Here is a 15,096-nt window from a genome sequence, read left to right on the forward strand (position 1 = left end):
TGCATCATCTCTCGGCAAGAGACCTGTACTCTCGTCAATGATATATATCAACTACTTCATGCAAAATCCACCGGCGGAACAAACTCTGTCATTCCCCGGTTGGCCAGGTGATTTACCAGCTAACGAGGTGCTGGCTACATATGTAAACCAGTTCCTAACGCGAAGAAGATTCTGAAAAATTTCCATAGGCGAAAGAAACAAATGAGAAAAACATGAAAACTTACAGAGAAAATAGGATTATTTCAAATCAATTAGGGAATTCCCTAATCAAGTGATGAAATTGGTTTTCAGCCAATCAAAAAAGGTATGGGGTAAGCTATTAAAAATGAAGCCTTTTAAGTGGTTTAGAGCGTGAAAATTGGGGGTACTCATTAATAAACAAAAAACATGATTTTCATTTGAAAAAATCTCCAAAAATAGTTATTATTTTCTCCGTGTATCTCGTAAATGAGCTACGTAAATTCTTAATGCGCACAAAACCCAGTGTTTCAGTGGCCTATCTTGCAATAACAATCTTTGCGGTCTTTAAGAGTCAGTTGGTGGCCGGAAATAACCGCGGGATACGTCTCGGACATTTGATGCTTTTATCCATTTGATTTCGACGGCAAACCCTTTCCTTAATTTCCTGACATTTCCCTTTCGCTTTGCGGGTTGTTAACGGGATCAACATGTTACCGCAGAAAGGGTTGGCCTGGCGGAGTTGAAAGTTGAAAGGCCACACGCGGAAAATGTCAGCAGCAGATAAACGGAGTCTTTGTGTCCCGGAAAAGCGAGCCCCGGGTCAGGGGGTCCCGTTTCGCGAGGTCTAATTAGGCGTGGAATATGTTTAGAACGCAGGATCCTGCTGTTAAGTGAAAAAAATTAGAAAAAAAGAATTCACCCTGACAGCGGTGGGATTCGAACCCACGCCCTTTCGGACTGGTGCCTAAAACCAGCGCCTTAGACCGCTCGGCCACGCTGCCGCAACGAGGCGCCATCTGCCACCTACTGAACAAAAGGTTCTCAGCAACTACAATGCTTTTTTTCTAAATTTAGAACAATTCTATTTGAGTAATGGCTCACTGGTAATTGTGTTTGTAATTAGCCTCAAGCTGGATAATTTTTCAACGCTAAATAGCACACTATTTGCTAGGATAGCACGGCAGTTGTTCTACATATGTTCCCCTTTGTTTAATGCTTATTATGACGATAATCTTCTAATATATAAGAACACATTAGATAAGCCTTAAACAGCCTCTTAAGATCTAAAGACCCACAGTCCAAAACACGTTTTGGACTCGAGAAAAACAAATGGCACAATTAATAACAATTACTATAAGGAAGTTAGTTAATGAATTGGTTTTTTTTTTGTGAGTAACAACAATAAAGTTAAGCCCAACAGAAATAAAAATAAATAATTAGTAAAAATAATACTAATTTACCTATCTTTGCAATTTCCTTTCAATCTTTTTGTAAGTAAGTATCGATCACCTGTAAGGTTAATAAGATTACTTAAAATAAAATGTGGTTACAATACAGTGCGCTCTGAAAAATAACATTCTTCTAGCTTAACTTTAATTTTAAGTTAAAATATATAAACTTGCTTAAAAGCTAAAAGTAGCCGAGGTGGTTTTGGAGAGAGAACATTTTGAAGCTTCACTTTACCCCGCAATAATAATAACATTTTTATTTAATATTTAAAAATGAAAAAAAAAGCAAAAAAACCCTGTGACAGCGGTGGGATTCGAACCCACGCCCTTTCGGACTGGTGCCTAAAACCAGCGCCTTAGACCGCTCGGCCACGCTGCCTGTGCTCGGTTTGTGTCAAAAGTGAGATTTCAAGACAGCGGCTGTTGGGCCCGAACACACTACGTTTGCTGGCATAGTTTTGGGGTTGGTTTCTGGGCAGTGTTGCCGACGCTTGCTCAGAAAGAGTAGTTAAAAAAGTAGTATTACTTAGTAAGCAAATAAGTATAGTCAATTTACGGGTGTTTTTGCTTAAGATCGAGCAAAAAATTAATAAGTAAACTGTTTCAGGATAAACCAAGCAGGTCCTCCTCCACTATACATTTGCGTACTTTTTTAAGCGGTAGTAAAATTACCGAAAAAAGTCAGTAACAAAGGCAAATACTTTACGAGCGGCATTGCCATCGAAGCGGTTCTAATTCATTGACAAACGCATTTTGATTTTGCGATAATGAGAGTTGGGGTTACAATGGTGGTTCGGGCCCCGGACACCTTTGACATGAACTTCCCCTGTCATCAGCCTTTTGAACCCCCTTCTGAGGTCATGAGGTTGCTTTACGATTTCGGCATTTTGCAAAGTTCGCAAAAGACGTAAAAAATATGTCCTGTTGTTATTGTTGTTTACCCTTCCTTATAAGGGGTTCTAGGAATTTTAGGCAAGCAGATAATTTTATAAAAAATTGTAAATGTCTATCTATTTAGAAAATATAATACTAACATTTATTGGTATTATTTAATAAAAAGTTTTAAAGCATTTAAAGATAGACAAAAATAGATACAATTGCTGGCTTATAAAAACTAATGTATAGAGCATAAACAAACTAAAACAATAAAACAAGTTCAAATATTTGGTTTTTTTTAATTTATAGAAGTGTATTGGATATTCCTGTTGCACTTCCCTGCTCCTCCTGTCGTTTTTTGTACAGAGCGGTAACAGAAGCTACAGATTTTATGGTCTTTTTATGTGGCCATAGTTTTGCTTTCGCACTGGCCTTTTACGAGCGTTTTATAACTTGTTTACATTAGGCGAGTGAGCTGGCGAACACCACCCGAAATGTCACGTAACGGAAGTGCTGGGAATCATTTTATGCAAAAATCCATCAAATCGCTGGCGGGCTGCATAAAAATCGTCGTAAAGCGATTGGGCTTGGCTCAGAACTCCAGCAGCTGACATGGATATATTCGAGACTGGAGCAGTGCAACGAAGCGATTTACTGAAGCGCTTTCCGTATCGAATAGGGTATTACTACAAGTATAGTATAGTGTACTACAAAGCAACTTTAAGCACTCCAGTCGATGAGATGCAGCAGGTCACTCAAACGGTGGCCGTCGCAGGCCTTCTCCTCTTTGCTTGTACCCAATCTGCGAAACTGAATAACCAGTCAGAAGAGTCCCTAGAGATTGGAAAGATTGAAAATAGTATAGAGGCCTCGATGGGCTATATGGCAAAGCGTTTTGAAGAGGGCAACGGCATCGACGGAAAGCATTCCAGAGTTATCTTAAAGGCATTCGTGAGTTCATAATGCTTCCTTTTAAATCTAAAAAAATTATTATCTTTTATGTATTTTATTTTTTATTATTTTTTTCAGAAGAAACTCGGAGACTTTATAAAGAAAAAGACCCAACATAATGTAACAGCAAATTCAAAATGGGCTCTTTTTACTTTTAGTTAATTCTAAGATCTTCATATTTCTCCATTTCGATTTTTTCAAAATATAAAGAAATAAATAAATACGAGATCCATTTGAAGTGCGTTTCAAATCTAATTAAGTGAATCCAACTGATTTATATGTTTCAGACTTAAGGGACTTTATTTACATTTTTTGTAAGCCAGTTTTACGATGTCAGCCCTTCTGTTAATACTTCTTGGTATTTTCATTTTGGTTTCCAAACATATTGAGGGAAGGGTAAGGAGTTTTAATCAAAAACTTGGCTTAACTTAGTTTAATGGACCTCATTTTCCATTTTAGTCGTGCTCAGAGGAGAGCAACAGTTTCAACATCAAGTCCGCCGGCGTCGCCCACATAAGATTTTTATACGAACTAGCTAAAGGAAAAAGACCCCCTACTTTCACTGGCAAGAACAAGAAGAAAGCCGAGTATTTCCTAAATTTTGTATTTCACAACTACCGCAATCCCAGAAAGTCTCTGGATCGAAAGAAGCTCTCGAAAAAGGTGAAAATGCGACGAATTCACAGTCGCTTTCTGCCCAATGGAATGCCCAATCCCTACAAGTACTTTCCGCTCAAAGGCGAAGATATGTAGAAATAAAACCGCGCTATCTATTGATTTGTTTGCTTTCACAATGAACCCAAAGTGTTTACTCACTGATAATAAAAATAACTTCTTACTGCTTGTTCATTCACCAAAAAAGTAACCCAAATTAGTCAATTTTCATTTTGTTTTCATTTGATAAGAAGAGAAGGCGGCTTAAAAAAAATTTTACTTGAACTCTGTGAAGGTGATAAAATCATAAAATCAAGTGCATTACTATCATACAATATATATGTAATTAAGACATAATTAAGGTATTTAATCAAATGCTAGACACTTTTCAGATAGGGTACCAGACCTAGGAGACATTGAATACGTTATCTCATACTATTTCGTGTACTTTCCTTTCCTGACCACCCAGACTAGAGGAAATAATTGTCAAAAGTCATATAGTGTTTAAAATGGATCGATCACAAAGGGGGACTTCGATAAGAACTTTGCACCCACGATAAAATGCTATACTTTTGCTATATAAACCAAGCCAAGCACGCCAATATCTTTAGTTCGATATTCAATTATGAAAATTATAGTAGTCAGTGTTCTGTTGGTGGTTTCCCTGGTGGGAAAACACCAGATCGGTGCAAAGAGTGTGCTGAATAGTACCTTGGTAATTAAGTATATATTATACTTGATGAGATTTATTTATGGTATAACCAAACTTTAGGGCAACGAAATCGGTGAAGATTCCTCCACTTTGGGCGATCAGTTGGGACAAGAGATCATTCAGTTTGGTCAAGCGGGCGCCCAAAGCATCTTGAATTATGGAGAGGCAGCGGTGGGTAGCAAAAACCTTTGGTAATTTTTATAATATTCAAATACATATGTTATGTATTTTTCACAGGCAAATGCCTCATCCGGCTGGCAGCTCGGAATGGATGGCAATATTCTTGGTCACGAACTGGGAGAAGAGGGCACTTTACTAGGACATGAGGCGGCCAACAGTGCCATCAACTTTGGAAACCAAGTCGCCCAGGAGGCGGTAAGCTATAAATATTTTATAAAATATATTATAGTAGTAATGACAATTATTTAACATGTGTCTCTTAGGCAGCTGCAGCCAGTGCAGGACGCAAAACGCAATCTGCCAGCCAAGCAACTAAAGTAATTATTGATTAAACAATTTCTTAGCACAAAAATATTAATTATTTTATTAACTTTCGCATATTTTAGACCTCTGCCTCCAAGAGAGAAGTCGTCTCTGGCTCTGAAAGTCCTGCGTATACCTGTGCTTGCACCTGCTACGATGATGGAGCTGCTGACAAGGCCGCAGAAAAGGCGGCTGAGTCTGCCGCAAATGCCGCACATGATGTGGCCGGCGCTGCTGGAAGTGTGGCCTCGAGTGTGGCTGGTGCCGCTGGAACTGTTGCCCACGACGCTGCCGGTGCGGCCTCGAGTGTGGCTGGAAGTGCAGCGAATGCCGCTGGAAGTGTGGCAAGTGCGGCGGGCAGCGTAGCTGCAAGTGCAGCAAACGCCGCTGGAACTATTGCTCACGATGCTGCCGGTGCGGCCTCGAGTGTGGCAAATGCCGCTGGAAATGTTGCTGGAAGTGCAGCAAATGCTGCTGGAACTATTGCTCACGATGCTGCCGGTGCGGCCTCGAGTGTGGCAAATGCAGCTGGAAATGTCGCTGGAAGTGCAGCAAATGCTGCTGGAAATATAGCTGGAAGTGCAGCAAACGCCGCTGGAACTATTGCTCACGATGCTGCCGGTGCGGCCTCGAGTGTGGCAAATGCCGCTGGAAGTGCAGCAAATGCTGCTGGAACTGCTGCCGGAGACGCTGCAAATGCAGCTGGAAATGTTGCCGGAGATGTTGCAAATGCAGCTGGAGACGTTGCTAGCGCCGCTGGAACTGTTGCCGGAGACGCTGCAAATGCAGCTGGAAATGTTGGCGGTGATGTTGCAAATGCAGCCGGAAATGTTGCCGGAGATGTCGCTAATGCGGCTGGAAATATTGCACATGACGCCGGAAATGTAGCTGGAGACGTTGCAAATGCAGCTGGAAATGTTGCCGGTGATGTTGCAAATGCAGCTGGAAATGTGGCTGGAGATGTTGCAAATGCCGCTGGCGATATTGCACATGATGCAGGCAGCATTTTCCACTCGATATTTTAGAGTAACCCTCTGTAATTTTACTCATTTAACCCAATAAATGAACGAGCAATTAACAATGCGGCATTTTTTATTGTTTTAAGCCCCAGATCTACAGATAAACCCCTGTAATTATTGGTTTTGACTGCTGGACTTATTTGTTTGCCTCCTGCTATTAAAAACCTCTTGAGACTGTCGTCTGTAAGAATTCATAACGTGGTAGATATCGTAAGGAATACCCCGAAGTTAAGTCAAATAACTGATCAATCAGAATCAAAATGTTGCCGACTATCAGGGGAATCATTGAACACTCAGGAGTGATTTGCTTTTATTGGCGGCGTCAAAGAAGTCAGTAACTCCCCCAAAAACCCAGCGATAAGAACGACCTATAAATGCAGTGTGGCTACTGGAAGTGATTCAGTAATTCATGTGTTTTACGAAGAGCACCAACATGCAGTCTTTCCCCATCCTAACCCTCTTTGCCATCGTCCTGGTGGCCCGAAGAGCCGAGGCTGGTTCCCTCAACCTTGGATCCCTGATGGGGGATGTGTCCCAAGTGGCCGTCGCTGGGGAGAAGGTCATCCACCAACTGGAGAACGCTGTGGCCAGCTCCCAATCGGATTTCGTCCAGCCAACCACTCTGAATATCCTCAGCGATATGGGAAATGCCCTGGGTGACCTGGCTGTGAGATCCTTTCCAGATAATCTGGAATTTTTAAAAGTACCTCCCAATATTTTAGAACGCCATCACTAGTTTGAGAGTGGAGAATGATTATGTGCAACCCGAGGCCACCAATCTGTTGGGCGATGTTCTGGGTGGAGTTGGCACTGGCCTTGGTGACTTGGCTGTAAGTTATAGATGTGAGCTATCCCCAAAAACCAATCTTATTTTCAAAAATCTTTTTAGAACGCCATCACCAGTCTGAGTCTTCAGATGAAGACGGGTCCCCAGGGTCGCAGTCTTTCGGTAAGCTTTTAATAATGACATAATTTAAGGACCTGAATGAAAGATAGAAAAAGTAGACAGTCTACTCAATGAAGAAATACTGACATATGTTTCCTCATTTTTCCTTAGTCTGATAGCGCTTCTATCGTAGCCGAAGGAGGAGTAAGTTTATCTTTAAGTTGTATATTCCAAAGAAAGAACAGTATTTACATCTAACTTATTTTCAGGCCGTGAGTGCCAAGACAATTGCCGCTGCTGCCGATGCCGCTGCCCCCTACATAAGGCAGATAATGCTGGCCTAGGCGATCTGGCAGTAAGTGGTGCTTAAAAACTGTTGCTAATCTGATGAGTAATGAATTTCGTGCCCCTCGCAGAGTGCCATCACCAGCCTCTGAGCAACTTTCAAGCCGTTCAATTAACAAATAAATATTCAATCGCCCAAAGAGCTTAGTGAGTGCTTTCTTTGTGTTCCAATTTGGGCAGAGTTCATCAACAAGTTGGCTCTCAATTAGTTGGGTTGTTTTGAAATCTAAGAACAGTAAACAAGGTCGGGTTCCAAATCGACAACGAGTGCATCTGCTTTCAGCTCCAGATCCCTCGACCCCCGAACGGGGGTTAGAATCCAGAATGGAAAAGGGGTCAAATGATACGTGGTGAATCGAAGGCCGGAACCCGTGATTGCCAACAACATTAGGGGATCATATTTCCAAAAAAAGAACAGAAATTAAAAGCCATCAGGAGAGGGGGGAGCACCATGCACACATGCCGGTTTTTGAATAATTTTTATTATGACAAGTAGGTTGCTTTTGTTCCTCGAAGCCTCAAGAACTAGGTCATCTCGAAGGGGAATGGGAATGATACGGGGCTTCAGGGTCTCGGGGGAAAGGTGTGAGGGTCTCTACACTCCGGAAGACATTCTCAGAGCTCGTCGCTGAAGGCCCTCCATTAAGTGGCTTTATCGAGCGGCAAATTTCGATTCTTCCTCCTCCGCTGGCACACACGATCTCCCCCCAAGGAGGAAAAGTCGTGCCAGCTCCGAGACCTGTAATTATGAAAATTAACAAACATTTTGGTAATTAATTTCGGCAACCCTTTGGTTTTGGTCGCCTCCTGGCTGTGTAGCACCCGCAATCCCGCATCAATTAAAATGCACAGGCGGTAATAGTCCCCACCCACCAGACATGACTGGCTGAGGTGCGTGCGACTGCTAGATAAATATTATAATAGCCGAAAATTGGGGACTGCAGCTATGAGGGACCCACTTGAAGCACCCTTTGAAACTGTTTGAATATGTGGGAATTATTAAATTGTACTAACTTTAAAAAATATACAAATAACTATAATATTTTGATATATATTATTTCAAACACCTTTTCACTAGAGCTATAGATTTTTATCTAAATGCCCTGCTTTACCCCTCTTAAAGTTCCCACTTAATTAAACTCCCCTTCATCAAAGGGTATAATTATGATAATAGAAAACGCTTTCAATGATTTGCGACACTCTTTGTCCGTCAACGTTTGGGCCATTAATTGGCGGTTTGACAGCTGAAGACCTCAAAGCGGAATCCACGGATCGCAGTTACCATTTGCGTGGGTGTGATTCGGTAATTGAATCGCACAACCGGCTTCACTCCGTCGGCTAGGTATGTGCATTTATTTTGTATATGGGATATACGAGTGTGCGGTGGTTGGGGGTCTGGCAATCGAGGGGTCTGCTGGCAGGACGGCCAATTGTGCAAGTCGAGTTGGCCCGCCAACCGGTTATGGCCTGTTTCTATGTTAGTGGTCAAGGTCTAAGGAGCAGCGGACTCCCGGACGGACTGCTCCTCCGAGGAGCGGCTATATGGTATTGGCATGAATGCTGCCAAAGCGGAATAAACAATAACAGCAGGCCCGGAGAGGAGGAGCAGCAGAGGGCCAGCGAATATGAAACCACAACGAGCGGAAAACAGAACCAAAAGGAGTCACGAGAATTGCATAAACAATGTATGTACAAAGTCTGTCGGGGCACGTACATAAATCGAGTTATATATAAAGCTGGGGGAGCGAGTCGCTTGAATGTTGGGAGGGTGTCTCAGGTTCACTAACAATATTCACACATAGGGTTCCCAAAACTCTTTTAAAAATTACGGACGCTCTCTTGAGCGGACAAAGCTTTTGTGCTAAAAATGGTATTAAATACCTTTAATTCGTCAAAATGATTAGGAAATTATTTCCTTTTTTTGTGAAGTAACAAAACATTAAAATTGTAAATACTTAAATCACTGAGCACATATCTGAGTTATTTACAATAATTGAGAACATTGCATCTTCAAGGGGGAAACAAATTTCTCAGCAACCGGCAACCTTGAAAAGATAATCCCCCAAGATCAAAAGTGAACCACCCTGACTGTCGACGCCAGGGGCACGCACATGCATCATGCAACATGCAACAGCGGCGTGATTGCAATGCAGCAAAAAAAGCTGCAAATGCATCGAAGTGGCATCTAAACAGGCATATGTACGTGCCTCGTTAAAAAACTGCATTTACCCGAGGGTTTGCAATGGTGTTTGTGTGTCAAAAAGGGTTGCCAAACCACTTTTAGAGCCTTATGTACCCAATATACAAAGGAGAAATCCCTATAATGAACATTTTTGCAGCCGCAGAACTGGTTTTCGATTACGTCGTTGCAGTCCTAACTCCTCTTGCCCCCCTTTTATATTTTGCAGGGTGAGAGAAGCCAAAGGTTGTCTTATCGACACTTGACCAAAACGAAAAGTAAATTCGGAGCCCGGGTCTTTCAAGGAGATACGAATCTGGGATTTGGTTAACTATCGATGCGCGTCCACGATCCGCGAAAAAATGAAAGACCAACTGCAGCATTAATCGCCGCAATTTCAGCCTGTCAACTGTCACTCCCGAAAAATAAAACTTTCGGACCTTTGTCTTTAATTTGCGAAACTTCACACGCACATCGGCAACAGCTTCATTAAAATTAATTAATGCTTAGGCACAACTTGAAACGGGAACACTAGTAAAAATTCCTTACTCTATACTAGAAAAGAAAATCCTAAACTAATTTATTTCATTAAACTAAGACCTTTATTACTTCGAATTAAATAGAATTCAAAAATCAACTTATATTTCAGTAGATAAAATAATTTTTACTTTTTCCCCGTTAAGAATTGTAAAAGAAAATCCAAGCCCATAAAAAATTAAAAATTTTAAAAATAAACCTATATATATAAGCGTATAAAATAGATATAATATATAATATATTATGGCTAACAAATGAAAGCTTTGTATTTTTTTACAGTGTAAAAACACCTAAAACACACATCTAGGACCCAGGCAAAGGGCGGGGGATTCGACATCATTAAGCTCGTATCAGTTTACAATGTTTTTCCTCGCCGCGGCCGAAAAAATGTGCACAAATTAAATTAAATGAAGTGAGTGTGAAAATGCTGCAGGTGGAAAGGGGGCGGGGCGCGGAGGGCGGCTAGCCCAAATGGAAAGCCGCAAAGTGCAAACGTTGAACAACCGCCGTGGCCTGGTCAAAAGGAAACACGCTCAAGTGATTTCCATGCCACCAACAGACCCCAGATAGACGTGCCCCTCCCATGCACCCAGTCACCTGTACTTTGTGGTACCCTCGTGTTGCCCGATGATGGTGAATCAAGATAAGCAAATTGTTGCCGAAAAATAGAGGCACAAAGGAAACGATTCGGACGTTTTAATGATGATAGAGCATGACACAGAATAAATGAAAATGAAGTGTGGAAAAAATTCATTTAAACTGCGGGGTAAACAGAACCCGTCAGCAGAAGTAACAGTTAGTGGAAAGGGTGTTGGGCAACAGCAGGGAGGAGTGAGTTTCTCTTGATTAATGACTGCCAGGATTGTTTTGGGTTATTTCGGAGATAGCTCCAATGACAGGCACAACTCTGCTCACCGGAAAACTGCATAATCCAGCCAGGAAGCGAATCAACAAGGTGGATCTGTTGATTCTTTTTAATGAAATTAGCATACCGCGGGTTCTTGAAGTATGCGATCGCATTTACTTTCTTCAGAATCGGAATAAAGCTTTACTGGGCAAGACAAAATATAATAGTTCAGTTGAACATATTATTTTTGTGATGTTTTATATTCATTTAAATTTTTCTGTGTAACTTTGAGCGAGGCATTTGAGTACCAGACTGAAAGGAATCCCATAAAACGGTCCCAAAATTGAGCAAATGGGCAGCGCATCCTCTACACATGTCCTCACACAATTTAAACAGGCACATGCCTTCGCAAGCTGCTCCTGATGTTTGCCATAAACAAAAGTTTCGATAATTATGATAATTCTTTTTTATGCTCCGTTTCCCCCAACTCCACCACTCCCATCCCTCCGCTTGTCTTGGTCCGTCTGCCTGTCAAATTGTCGTTGTCATAAAAATATATGTCCAAAAAATATGAGTAAACGTCAAGAGTGTGCAAATGGCAGTATACGAATACATATTTATTACACTAAAAAATATATTCAAATATTGGTAACAAAAAAATGTATTTTCAATTGTCAACTCATTTCCAAAATACACTATTGCCTACTTTTAGACACATTGATGAATAGTTTTAAAACTTTTAAATGCAAAGATATAATATTGCCTACTTTTAGTCACCTTTATTTATTTTATTTTAATTCAGTGCACTTATGCTAGCAATCGTATGCGTAGTTTTGATTCTTTTAATGCCTACTTTTAGTCACCTTGAATTATTTTATTTTATTTCAGTGCACCTATCCTCACAATCGTATGCACAAACATATGTATTTACTCGTGAATGCATCTTGCCTTTTTTGTGGTCGCTCAACCTGTTTCACCTGAGCGAGCTTCCCCGAAACCCCGAACACACAAAAGCCCTGATGAGTGGACAGTGGGTAGGGTTCATTATCATCATGGTTATTATAATTATAATTTGGTGTCTGCTTTTTTGGGGTTTCATTTTTTGTGGCCGGCCAAAAAGGAGGATAACAAGAACAAGTGCAGTAAGCACTGGCTAAAACTGATTTAATTTATATTTTTCCCTTTTTCGCGGGGGGACAGGGCTTCCTGTTGGGCTGCTCTTCCTAAGTGTTTTTATCCCCCTTCTGGGACCCTTCTAAGCAGCGATTCTTAATGGGCAGCGAGGCGTCTCAAGGTCTTCTCTGTCAACTGATAAAGCGATAATGTTGCAAAAAACGCAGAGAAGAAATTATAAGAGGAGAGGCACAAAAACTGAAGTAGCAACTGTCTGACTGACACACACATTCAGAAAAATACAGCCATGATATCATCGAAGAAACAGAAACAGAAAGCACCAGAGACGAGTAAGGCCAGGCAAACTGAAATAAACCGCAGAAAAGAAAATTGGGGGGCCAGGAAAGCATTGGGGAAAAAGGGGTAGTACACAAAAAAAAACTTTGAAAGTTCATGTTTCCAAACGAATTTACAATACCATGTTTATGATTACCACTTTGAAATAAAATATTGAATGTAATTCCATTGCATACTTTTCGACGTATTCATAAATGGTTTCAAACCTGTAACGATTTCTGTAGGAAATTTACGATTCTTATCTGAAATTTATATAAATGAAAAAATAGCATATAAATAAGTTCTCTCAATTTTAGGCTTTGCTTTCAGCTATAATTTATTTCGAGTGTACATACTCCAACTGACGAGCGAAAGAGACAGCAGAAGACTCACTTGCATCCCCACTCTTCGCACACAGACACGCCAGCAAGTTCAAGTTTGCGAGGCAGGATCCCATTCAAGGCCCCAACCAGCAGACTGCCAGCAAGAGGAAGAACAATGGGTGAGGGGCATTGGGAAAAAAAGTCGCAAACAAGTTTCGCTTTTATTTAGTGCCCAACAACAGCGCCAACTTGCAGATTCCCCCTCACACAAACGCAGAATTCCACATACGCGCCTTATATAGCGAGGGAACTGGCTATGTACCCAACGTCGTACCGAACTTTGACGATCCGATGCGAACGAATGTTACAGCTTTACGTGCCGCAGCATAAAAATGGAACAGGCAGCTGAAGCAGCAACAGATAGCTTCAAAATAATAGTAGTTCCTTAAAAAGATATACATAAATTCCTACCTTGAAATGCTAAGCATCTTATATGAAGTTGGTCACACTAAAAGCAAGATGTGTTTCGTATAGCCACAATGGTTGAACAATTTCCTGACATTAAATTAGTTTTATGATTTCCATTCAATTTGGTTGTAATAGCAAAGTTTGGACTTTAAAACACAATAAACAAAATTGTTTATGGATTTTTGGTCACACTCCCATTAAGTGTTCTGTATTGTTCTATATTGTATTAAGCTAGATTTTTGTAAACTCTTGTACTACCGCTCTATCCAGAGTTGTAGAATCAGCAGCCAAAAGCGAAGGCGATCGCACTTAATGCTCCACTGATTGCACAACGATCGTTGAAAGGGAGAATGCGATAGAGGGAACCGGAGGACTCCAGGGGTCTTCCATGGGTATTTTCAAAGGGAGCAAAGACCAGGCGAGCTGTGGGTAAAAAGGGGGCCGAGCAGTAGACACAATTGTTGCCGCAGTCGGTGTCAGTAGGTAGACCCCATCATACACATAGTTGGGAAGACTATGTGGTATGTGTGCGCCATGTGCATCTATGTGTGTCACAAGGAGCAGAAATTAAAGTAAGGCAGGAGGTTTCTCGGACTGCTGGCATGTGCAGATAGAACAGTCTTCCGACCCACTCCACTCTGCTCTTTTTTAAGCCACCACACAATGGGCATTTAATTATTTAACCCTTCTGCAACTCCCCGCGACGGCAGACAGCTCATCGGATGCAACTTTGTTGCAGCCTGGTGGAGGGGAGGGTCTGGAATAATAGGCACCCATTATTATTGTATATTGCCTTTTAGATCGTAAGGAAACTTATTATTCGCATTCGAAATAATCTGCACTATTTATGGTGTGTAAGGTAACTTATCATAATGTACTACTACTCCTGCCAGCAAACCCAAAATACCCTCCTAAAAACCCGAATACCCACTGCAATGAAAAGTGATTTCTCATCCAGGATGAATCTCCAGCTGCCGGCTGATTAATCGCGGATCGTGATGGGGCTATCGGCTCGAGATCACGTTCCGACTCCAGCTGAGATGGGATCCTCCTTCCTCCTTGGCGAGAGTGTGTTGGTTAAAAATAGTACCGCCGAGTATTTAGATCTCAAGTCGCAGATATTGGATATGTGTGCCCGGTGGGCGGTGTGGGGTCGTCAGCGACTGATGAACTGCAACATGGGAATGGCATCCTCGACGGCCGCTAATTGGAGCCCTCTGGCCCCCTCTCGAACGTCTCCTCCGACATGCTCGAATGATTTATTCCAAATATTTACACTTGTTCTGGCTCTCTGGCCTTATAAATCCCAGCCAGCAAATGTTTTGTCACGCGATCCGATCCCCCGGTCGTGCTTGTGCTCCTCTAAGCATGTGGCTCCATTTCATCGTGACACAATGTCCATGCCCCAAAGTGTCAAGTTCTGGCTTAGCTCAGTGCGGCTCAGCGATGGCCATAAATAACGAAATCGTTTCGAAAACAACTCGAGAGGAACTCCAAGTGTACTGGAAAAAATCTTAAAGATTAGGCTTGGGTCTGATGGGAGATTACAAAAATTAATAAAACTCAACCTATTTTTATACAATATTTATATAGAAATCTGCCAAATATTATAGAGTACATCATTCATCATAAAATATTTATTAGTCATAAGTTTTCTTATTATATACATTTTTTCTTCGCCTGTAAAAGGCGTAATTCTTTTGAAGAAGAATCAAACTGTTTGTTTTTCGCCCATCGATCGCAGTGAACAATAAAGTTTTTATGTTTTGAGGGAGGGATCTCAATTTCAGAGTTCGACTGCCAAGGAAGATAACCAAAGGACCTCGATCCCCAGCGGTGACCTTCAATAAATCAAAGGTCCGCACAAATCCCAAGTTAAACTTATGGCCTCCGTTTTCCAGTGCTGACAGTGGCCACCTTTAACCCTTCTCCAACCCCGCACTAATTATGCCGCGAAG

General features: G+C 41.5%; 4 protein-coding genes and 2 non-coding genes across 10 annotated transcripts; 4 read left to right on the forward strand and 2 right to left on the reverse strand.

Moving 5' to 3' along the window:
• Positions 1-882: 882 nt before the first annotated feature.
• Trnal-uag (transfer RNA leucine (anticodon UAG)) lies at positions 883-962 on the reverse strand. The gene has a single exon. It is a non-coding gene; the product is annotated as a tRNA-Leu (tRNA).
• Positions 963-1,708: 746 nt separating this feature from the next.
• On the reverse strand, positions 1,709-1,788 carry Trnal-uag (transfer RNA leucine (anticodon UAG)). Its single transcript has one exon. It is a non-coding gene; the product is annotated as a tRNA-Leu (tRNA).
• Positions 1,789-2,663: 875 nt separating this feature from the next.
• On the forward strand, positions 2,664-3,468 carry LOC108025182 (uncharacterized). Of its 2 annotated transcripts, none has more exons than XM_017095492.3 (2): positions 2,664-3,236; positions 3,318-3,468. In XM_017095492.3, exons 1-2 carry the CDS (start codon positions 2,898-2,900, stop codon positions 3,396-3,398), a joined length of 420 nt encoding a protein of 139 aa, XP_016950981.1. In that variant the 5' UTR covers positions 2,664-2,897; the 3' UTR covers positions 3,399-3,468. The 2 variants fall into 2 exon arrangements, with proteins under 2 accessions (XP_016950981.1, XP_016950980.1); XM_017095491.3 differs by having other exon boundaries at positions 2,685-3,236; positions 3,315-3,468.
• Positions 3,469-3,566: 98 nt separating this feature from the next.
• On the forward strand, positions 3,567-4,115 carry LOC108025010 (uncharacterized). The gene is made up of 2 exons (XM_017095266.2): positions 3,567-3,632; positions 3,696-4,115. The coding sequence occupies exons 1-2, from the start codon at positions 3,567-3,569 to the stop codon at positions 3,987-3,989; spliced, it is 360 nt and encodes a 119-aa protein (XP_016950755.1). The 3' UTR covers positions 3,990-4,115.
• Positions 4,116-4,488: 373 nt separating this feature from the next.
• Positions 4,489-6,166, forward strand: LOC108025096 (circumsporozoite protein). The gene is made up of 5 exons (XM_050888510.1): positions 4,489-4,605; positions 4,663-4,773; positions 4,840-4,977; positions 5,046-5,099; positions 5,169-6,166. The coding sequence occupies exons 1-5, from the start codon at positions 4,516-4,518 to the stop codon at positions 6,108-6,110; spliced, it is 1,335 nt and encodes a 444-aa protein (XP_050744467.1). The 5' UTR covers positions 4,489-4,515; the 3' UTR covers positions 6,111-6,166.
• Positions 6,167-6,520: 354 nt separating this feature from the next.
• LOC108025145 (uncharacterized) lies at positions 6,521-7,475 on the forward strand. 4 transcript variants are annotated; one of them, XM_044095495.2, is made up of 6 exons: positions 6,521-6,771; positions 6,827-6,934; positions 6,994-7,053; positions 7,162-7,194; positions 7,260-7,345; positions 7,407-7,475. In XM_044095495.2, exons 1-5 carry the CDS (start codon positions 6,538-6,540, stop codon positions 7,332-7,334), a joined length of 510 nt encoding a protein of 169 aa, XP_043951430.1. In that variant the 5' UTR covers positions 6,521-6,537; the 3' UTR covers positions 7,335-7,345; positions 7,407-7,475. The 4 variants fall into 4 exon arrangements, with proteins under 4 accessions (XP_043951430.1, XP_050744469.1, XP_050744471.1 ...); XM_050888512.1 differs by having other exon boundaries at positions 7,260-7,475; XM_050888514.1 differs by having other exon boundaries at positions 6,521-6,663; positions 7,260-7,475.
• The last annotated feature ends 7,621 nt before the right edge of the window (positions 7,476-15,096 follow it).

This window comes from Drosophila biarmipes, chromosome 3R, assembly GCF_025231255.1.
Source record: "Drosophila biarmipes strain raj3 chromosome 3R, RU_DBia_V1.1, whole genome shotgun sequence".
In the NCBI taxonomy this organism is placed as follows: Eukaryota; Metazoa; Arthropoda; class Insecta; order Diptera; family Drosophilidae; genus Drosophila; species Drosophila biarmipes.

Excerpts from the sequence above, each read along its gene's own strand:
- LOC108025182 (XM_017095491.3), top strand. The coding sequence starts at position 2,898 with ATGGATATATTCGAGACTGGAGCAGTGCAACGAAGCGATTTACTGAAG. Across the intron at positions 3,237-3,314 it reads GAGTTATCTTAAAGGCATTC|AAGAAACTCGGAGACTTTAT; the intron begins GTGAGTTCATAA and ends TATTTTTTTCAG.
- LOC108025010 (XM_017095266.2), top strand. The coding sequence starts at position 3,567 with ATGTCAGCCCTTCTGTTAATACTTCTTGGTATTTTCATTTTGGTTTCC. Across the intron at positions 3,633-3,695 it reads CCAAACATATTGAGGGAAGG|TCGTGCTCAGAGGAGAGCAA; the intron begins GTAAGGAGTTTT and ends TTTCCATTTTAG.
- LOC108025096 (XM_050888510.1), top strand. The coding sequence starts at position 4,516 with ATGAAAATTATAGTAGTCAGTGTTCTGTTGGTGGTTTCCCTGGTGGGA. Across the intron at positions 4,774-4,839 it reads TGAATTATGGAGAGGCAGCG|GCAAATGCCTCATCCGGCTG; the intron begins GTGGGTAGCAAA and ends TATTTTTCACAG. Across the intron at positions 4,978-5,045 it reads ACCAAGTCGCCCAGGAGGCG|GCAGCTGCAGCCAGTGCAGG; the intron begins GTAAGCTATAAA and ends TGTGTCTCTTAG.
- LOC108025145 (XM_050888512.1), top strand. The coding sequence starts at position 6,538 with ATGCAGTCTTTCCCCATCCTAACCCTCTTTGCCATCGTCCTGGTGGCC. Across the intron at positions 6,772-6,826 it reads ATGCCCTGGGTGACCTGGCT|AACGCCATCACTAGTTTGAG; the intron begins GTGAGATCCTTT and ends CCAATATTTTAG. Across the intron at positions 7,195-7,259 it reads CTATCGTAGCCGAAGGAGGA|GCCGTGAGTGCCAAGACAAT; the intron begins GTAAGTTTATCT and ends ACTTATTTTCAG.